At 41.5% G+C, this 8,336-nt stretch overlaps 1 protein-coding gene across 1 annotated transcript; it reads right to left on the bottom strand.

Moving 5' to 3' along the window:
* Window positions 1–2,186: 2,186 nt before the first annotated feature.
* LOC148861339 (phospholipase A1 PLIP2, chloroplastic-like) lies at window positions 2,187–7,599 on the bottom strand. The gene is made up of 5 exons (XM_088941311.1): window positions 6,134–7,599; window positions 4,870–5,367; window positions 4,166–4,225; window positions 3,559–3,975; window positions 2,187–2,968 (listed from the first exon to the last, which is right to left on the bottom strand). The coding sequence occupies exons 1-5, from the start codon at window positions 6,812–6,814 to the stop codon at window positions 2,387–2,389; spliced, it is 2,238 nt and encodes a 745-aa protein (XP_088797437.1). The 5' UTR covers window positions 6,815–7,599; the 3' UTR covers window positions 2,187–2,386.
* Window positions 7,600–8,336: the final 737 nt, after the last annotated feature.

Here is an 8,336-nt window from a genome sequence, read left to right on the forward strand (position 1 = left end):
AGGCAAAGCGACTCAGCTTGACCACCACCAAACAAACTAGGTGGGTCAAGGCTGTCAACTCTGGGACCAAAGCAGTAGAGGGCACGACCCGTGGAGTAGAACTCCGAGTTGGACCATGGAAAGGACCCATCAATCTATCTGTGGTTCCCTTGGATGATTTTCAGGTGGTTCTTGGAGTGGAGTTCCTCAAGCAAGCGGAAGCAGCACTTATGCCACACATCAACAGTTTGCTTATTCTGGACGAACACTCCCCTTGTATGGTTCCTGTCTCATTAGCCTTGCAGATACTTGGGAAGCAGCTTTCAGCCTTGCAGTTGTACCAAGAAACTATCAACCATGAAGACAGCTTTGCGTCAACAAGGAAGAACCCCTGTCAAGTACCTCACATTGACACTGGAACTGGTTGGGAAGTCGTCATCAGGAAGAAGTCACCCCCCAGACAATTCTATTTTCAGCGCCAACACCAATGCCAGCGCCCAAGTCAACACCAGCAGCAGCATCAGCTTCAACGCCAACCACATCAGCAGAAGTCGACTTCGCAGCAGAAGCCGCAAGTGCCTGCAACTGGTGGGCCCAACAGAAGAAGACCCAAGGCCGTGTCAAACCTTGCCCACATCTACTACCACAACCACCGGGGAGAGTGAGTGCCACCCAAGCCATCTAGGGACCACGTTCACATCATCCCTAAGGCTAATTCCAGTAGTAGCCCTGTGAATTACCCTTGGGGAAAAATGCATGGGAATCCACACCTTAATAATCCAAAACACTATTTTGATCCTTACCTGGCCCAAACCTACCCCTTAGCCAAACAGAACCAGCCACTAACATACCTTGAGGCTGCTAGGAAAGGACTTAGCCATAGGAAACCCCAACAGAATGAGCCAACCCGACCATGCCACCAAAATATACACCTCGGCCTTGGACGACAGCCGGTTCAAGGAGCAGCAGAAGAACCCTCCTTCCGCAACAGTGACTCTAAGGGACCAGCCGAAGCCGATCTCCGAGGACGTAGATCAAATTGAGTGGGGGAGAATGTCACAGGTGACTCCTTCGTCGCGCCATCAAGCACCTACAGTGAGCCATCCGAGTGCCAATCGCGTGCCTTCATGGTGTCAACATGTGTGTCATGGGTGGGCTTTGTTTGTATTTTGTAAGGGGGACCGCCAATGGCGTTATTATAATTACTTAGTATGCTTTTCCATCATTTTGATGTTTCCTATTGTCACTCCCCCAAAAGCTTAACGTACTCTTTGAGGGGAGGTAGGTAGTCGAGTGAGCTCATAAGCGTGTAAAGGTTAAGCACGAGATCCCCTCGACACTGTACTATGTATTTGTGCTTACCACTGATTAATGCAATACAAATAGCCTTTTGCTAATTCGTGTGCCATCTTGTTGCCTTTGTGTGTATTTGCTTTGTTTCGTAGGCTTACTCGCCCATCTTGAGTGCCGCACGGGGCCCCAACGATTACCCTGTGACAATGGGGCAGCTTATAGCAAGATGAACAGGATTACAAAACTATAGACTGACGTGTAGAATTTTTCATATCATATGTAATAAAGGAATCTGCAGCAACCATATGTTTATTTATGCTTTCACTTTCAAAAGCTTATTTTGAAAGTAGTATTTACCAAACTCCAAAAATACCCAGTAAAAGTAAAACATCTCTAAAAGACACAAAAGCTTAGCTAAAGCTTATCTAAATGCAACCTAAATTCATTAATTTTGTTAATTATATTATGTGCTTTTTCTTTTTCTTTTTCTTTTTCTTTTTTTAATGGGCCACATAGTAAAGGTAACCCTCCCAAAAACCTCCCAACCTGGGTGAAAGCAGAACTCGATCTTAGGACCAGCCAGAGGAGGCTAATTGTCACCTTCTCTACTTTATTAGTTTTCAGTTTTCACCTTAAAGAGTATTACCATGATTTTATTGCCATGGTTGCTACTTTCTAAAATAACATATTTACAAGGGAAAGGATTGTTGGCGAGGATTTTCACTCAATTTTCATCCATCCAACTTATGAACTTCATTTACCCTCTCTTCGTGAAAACATTAAGGCTGTGTTTGGTTTTTGGAAAAAGAAAATAAGACAGAGAGAGAGAGAGAGAGGAAAAGTTCTTAAGCCGTTTACCATGACAGAAAAGAATGTGTGGAATTAAAAGGAACTCCCTTTTGCAAATTGTAGTGTGGTGTAAAATCCTTTTTGATTTCATTTAACAGAGAATGTTTCTTTACGTGACACTTTTGGTATTTCCCCTATTAGGGGAAAGAAGAGGTAGTATTTGTAAAACAAATCAATAAAGAATCATCGACATCATAGCAGCCTCTGGTGCTTCCACCTTTACAATTCCCCCCATCATAACAATTCTCAGGATCACAGAGCAACTTCAACCCAAGTTGACAACAGCAAATGTACCCAGTAATAATAACCGTGCAGGGAGCAAGAACAAAACCAGAAAATGCATGTGCTGCGATGCAACAAGCCTACTAAATCGCTTCAATGAGTCTCTACCTGTACGCAAGACACCAGAGAAGCTAACCTGCTGCTGACCCATGTTGTTGGATACCACATCCCTGCTGACAACTGTATCAGCATGGACACCGTGTGGGGCCACGAGAGGCCACCACATTCGGCGGCGGCGACGCTCCCTCTTAGCCTTCCTTATGCGTTTGTGCTCCTGACGGAGCACACCCCGCACAGACCTCAAGTAGGAGTTCATGTCATGGTCTCTGTAAACGGTGCCATCAGAGCCATAAGCAGATCGGTCACCAAGTATCTCAAGTGGGTGAGGTGAATTGAAGAAGACTCTCTGTGCAGCTCGGAGTTGCTTCTCTGCATCAAGAGAACCCGACCCAGGACACTTGAGAAGATACAGACCACTGCCGGAAGGGAGTAGCTGATGGTGTGGGGATAAATTCTCATCTGGCTGTAAGATCAGAAGCTCCCCCATTGGAGCATATAGCAATTTCTGTCCCAAACAAGAGACAAGGCAAATATATTAGAGATTGCACATACTCCAACCAGAATGAATTGAATAGAGGATAATAATAGGAGGCTCACTTGGGCCAAGATTTCATTCAATTCATTCAACTAGGTAATCGTATCAGATTCATCAAGTTATGCTTAAGAGGCAATTTGATAAAGACTGAAGTTGCTGAACTGATTGACTTGTTGCTTTGTTTTTTAGCGGATAGAATAATTACATAACAAAGTATTCAAGTTTATGGTAATCACCCCAACTTCAGTTTCAGCCATTAAGGAGCTCAGAACCTCCTAATTAATAACTTAATAAAAAACAAAGCAATTCGCTATTCACTTCAGCCACTTCAACTGTTATCAAATGGCTCCTGAGTCATTTGACTGGCACTAGGTAGTTCATCTAGAACCTGGCCACAAATGTATGAATGAAAGTTCAGTGGAGCTCTTATTTCTCAACCATGGCAATCATCAGTGCTTCAGGGACCATCACACAGTATGTTAAGTGGACTTAACATTTGCTTTTCCATACTCTTCAAACAGTTCAAATTCAGATTTAGAGTTATTGGGGAAAGATTATACCTGGTTGTTGAGGCATGGATGATTACGGAAGTTAGCATTAACAGCTTTGAGAAGCTCTGCCACATGATCAGGGTAACTGCAAGAGAAGGCTCGGGGTACAATGTCGCGATGCATTGTGACTGCTTTAACGTGACTTTGTGGCAAACCCAATTTGTGTAGCAATTGATCCCCTCCACACATGATATATGGGGAACCAAATGTTACCACAGGAAGTAAAGAAGATGTTGGCACTTCTTTCCGTATCAGCAACATGAGATTTACAAGCAGGGACAGGCTTCCACCAAGGGAGTGCCCAGTGAAACGGAGTTTTGCACAGTCACCACGAGACTTCAGGTGTGCACGGACTTCAGGCAACATCTGTTCATAGATTCCTTTTGCAGCTTCATAGATACCTCTATGTACAAGCACATCTAATCCCTGGGCCATTAAGGAAGTAAAAAAGCATTTCTTTATATGACTAAACGTTGCATCAAAAGATTATTTCAAATGCCATATCAATCTCTGTGCCAGTAAGCAACACAATAAACTACCAAAGTCAATTGGATGGATCAGTACCTTAACGCTAGGAAATAAAATAAGTTGAGCTAGTGTATATTCAAATTTTTACCTCGAATTGAATGGGCTCAAAGAGTAAATTTGCTTGCCAAGAAGCCAAGGACTCAGAACCCTGCACATTAAGATGATCAAGCCCTTGTTACAAATTACAAAATACAATTTCATACATCAAAAATCTCAGATACAGGGGTAAACCTTGATGAGAGACTTATACCACTTAATAAATGCTATAATCACCTGTGAAATACAATTAGTCTAATTGGAGAAATCATAGCCTAAAGACTTGATACAATCATCATTGCCCTCTGGCCACTGATGGCTTTTTGATTCCAATGGTCATTCATACGGGGAGTACTGCATGAAATGATTGAAGTTATATATGAAAAATGATGTTCAGGCATCTGTGGCCTGTCAAAGAGGTGCCCAAACACTTGTCTAGAATGATCAAACATGGAATTCTGAATGCTTAATATCATATATACTGTTTATTAAAGAAAATATTTTGCATCCACCAGTTGGTTGGTCAGGACCATAGGACAAACACTTTCTAGTTTCATCCCTTAAATGCTTAATGTCTACTTTTGAGTGAGTCAGAGTGAATTGAGGGTTCATTCCATGTGAGATTCTAAAGGGAATTAAATATAGGGGTTCTGTATCCTGAGTTAGCCAATAAACAGTCTTCAACTTTCTTGGCATAATTAGCTTAGAGGATGGGATTGATGGTGGGTAATCTAAAATTTTGTAAAAGTCATCTACCTGAATGACAAAGAATCTTGTGCCACTCTGATCATTATCGCATATGAACCACTCACAAGGTGATGAATGTGCTGAGTTCAGGTCCTTCACAACAGCTTGTTTCATTTCCTCCTTTGCTGCAACAACTGCTGTCACAGAGTTGGTAGTTGCCACAAGCGAAGCCACTTCTGAGCTCATTATGTTAACATTATCACCAGTTTCCTTATGCCCATCCAATGAATCCTCCCCAGTGTCAGCCTTTGAAGATTTGAAAGGAATAATGCTCCTTGTTTGAGAATGCAAGTAGGAAGCGGCAGAGGCAGCAATCTGGTATGCAGCAGAAGCACTTATTTGGCGTCGATCCTTCCTCTCCTCCTCACCTTCTTTTGCTTCCTCTGGCTTCTTTTCTGTTTCTTTAACTTCTGATAAGTTCTGCTCCTTTGCACTGTTAGTTGTCTGTTCCTTCTTTATCGAAGAAGTAACAAAACGCAGTCCATGATATTTCAGGAGATTTCCTGGCTGAGAAAATAGAACGAAAATGTCAAAACAAAAACAAAACCTACGTCCACCATCAAATTCTCCAACGGTAAGGTTGAAAGCTAGCAAATGGATAAATTGGCTTTGGGAAAAAAAGAAGATACATAAGACCTCCTTGAATAAAAACTTCTTATGCAAATGAAAATTTGTACATGAATGCTGCAATTAAGAACAATACTCTCCCAATTAGGCCAAAACATTCCAAGAGATGGAATCTAATCAACCAGAGACTGCAACGATTCCCTTTTTATTTCCCTTCAACCCACTATGCAGACAACTTTCTTTTTTTCATTTTTTTGGCAACAAAGACCGATAGTATACAGACATTAAAAAATTCCTCCCATCTTAAAAATGTTCTTGTTTAATTTACTATCAAAACAAAAATAGAATAAACTAAATGGGCGCGATGATTAGTTCAACGAATAGAAGTATCTTCGTTAACCTTGCCAAGTGACATTTTCTCATACAGATAAATACAAGTACGCAAGTTATTTTCTGCCCATTAAGCCAAAATTGCAGGTTGTAACGCACTCCATAAATCAATAGACTAGCAAATACACATTCATAAGTAAAGATGAGGGGGATGAAGTGCCCCTGCAAGAAATTTTTCTTGCAGAGAAACCGCAAGTTCGAAAACGGGCACGTCAAGTATCAATATGACGAGAGATCTCTCTCTCTGAAAAACGGAAGTTTTCAAATAGTTTCATTGATTAGGTCTAATTAACACAATAAGCATCAAAAGGGGTACCTTAATTTTGGGTATCGAGTAGGCCAAGTTCCCCAAATACGACATTTGAGCATACAGCTTTGCTTCTGCCAACGACACTCGTCGGAGTAACCTTGAGAATGAATCCCTATCGAATTGGGCATCCTCTTCACGAGATCCAGATTCCTCATCATCACAGGCTTGACAGCAAGAACATTCTCTGCCCGAACAGTTTACCAGATCGTTCTCTTTCTGCTCCTCTGGCTCCATTTCACCGACAACCCTCTTCCCCTGTTCAGACCAAAGAGACCTTACATGAAGAATTTTCAAAACCCAGTTCCCCCGCCTCTCCCTAGACCGAACCGGCTCAATTTCTGGCACTTCGACGGGGATTGAGTCTCCTTGTCTGCTGTCTTCCGTTCCGTCCCCAAGGACAACAATGTCGTCGTAGAGGGAAATCGACTGATTTGCCTTCCCTCCACGAGGCCACATAAATCTGAGGGGGTACGTGAAGGAGAATCTGGACGAAGACGTCTTCTGAGGGGCAGAGGTGGTGGCGGGGGAGTTGTCCACAGAAATGGCATTGGTGTTGGTGGACGAACCGCCCCCAGAACGTCCAAGGGCGCTCACATGGCCGAGGTGCGCACGGCCGTCGATACCTCCACCGGCGGAAATCGGAGTCGAGAAGACATGAATCCCTGCCTTAAAACCTAGACCATCCATGCCCGTCTCTCACTCTACTGATCCCCGTATTTCTTTGTTGTACCAGTTTGTGTATAATAGAGAAAAGAAACGAGACCCTGAGAAAATTATAAGAAGAATCAAGAACAAACAGTGCTCTCCGGAGAGCACGCGCCACAATCTCAGTGGGAGAGACACCAGCATTAAACAGCAGGGGAAAAAAACACAGAAAGTTCAGTCTGCATTTGCAACCAAACCGTTAACCAACCTTCACCCCGTGAGTCTGCAACAGCTATAAATAAATCCGGATCGGCCACCCAAAACCCAGAATTAACATCACTCCCGGCCAATAAAAAAATAGAAATCAATTGAAAGAAAATTCAAATTCGTAAATTTTTATGAAGTAACTAAGATCTTCCCCTGAAAATTTCTTCTCCTACACTAAAAAGTAAAGTTAGAAAAAGATCTCTCTCACACACACACACGCAGAGAGTCTTTCTTTTTGCTCAGACATGAAATTATGAAAATGTCAATGAGAATGCTGTGCAGCTATTTTCCGTGTCAAAGCGGTGTAAGTGTGGGACCCAAAACACTTAAAAGTTTGTGCAGATATGGAGGTAGTGCCACGTTAGATGATTGTCGATCAACTAAAAACCGAAGGGTGACGTGTCGGTAAAGCTTCCCGTGTTCAGGCTCCGTGTTCCATTCTTTCGGTAGATATGTCTGCCAAGTCACCACCATTGTCGTCTCTCTCACTTGACACGTTTTCGCCGGATGCTTCTTCCCTTCCCTTCAACCTATAATTTTCTTTACTTAAAAAAAAAAAAAAAAAAAACCATATGTTGCCCTTTTATGCTGGAAAGACTATGATCGTGATGGATTACGTAGACTTCTTGATGAGATATTAATCACCCCAGAAAAACCGTTAGATTGGAATATTCGTCTTGGTGGAGCCCCATACCAAGAGTCTGGGTAAAAGATTCCGCTTCAAATGATTTGGGAGTGGATTCCATTCAGGTCCCAATCGAGTAGAATTATATTGGGTCCCTGCTTTAGATCATGAGCTTCTGTCTATTAACTGTGTTGGTTTGCTAGTTAGCTATTCTTTTATGTTCTCCTTGTTTAGTTGTAGTTTCTATTTGTTGTTTTTCCATTTATATTTGATGAATTCTCCTTTCTAACCAGAAGAAATAAAAATAAAAAAAAAATGGTCCCTACACTTAGCTTGAGTAAAATTGAGCCCTTACCTATGGTTAGATATTTTTGATAAATTATGTTTTTTTATTCATTTAAATCATGAAATCTATATTTTATAAAAGATATTTATAGTTTGTTTTGATACATGACATAAAATTTGAATTTGAATACTATGTATCATATATCATTAATATATACTCTTACACTAATTTCATTAAATCAAATACAATATAAAGATGAAAAAAGGGGGCCATGGACTATATAGAGTTAGTTAGAAAAACTATGGTTAAAGAATAAGGTTTAAATTATGACAACGTGTGAGTTATTAATCCACCCAAATGTTAGGATTTAGATCGAAAGGCCATGT

Source organism: Nelumbo lutea, chromosome 4 (genome assembly GCF_056320005.1).
Source record: "Nelumbo lutea isolate HS-2025 chromosome 4, American lotus-T2T, whole genome shotgun sequence".
NCBI lineage: Eukaryota > Viridiplantae > Streptophyta > Magnoliopsida > Proteales > Nelumbonaceae > Nelumbo > Nelumbo lutea.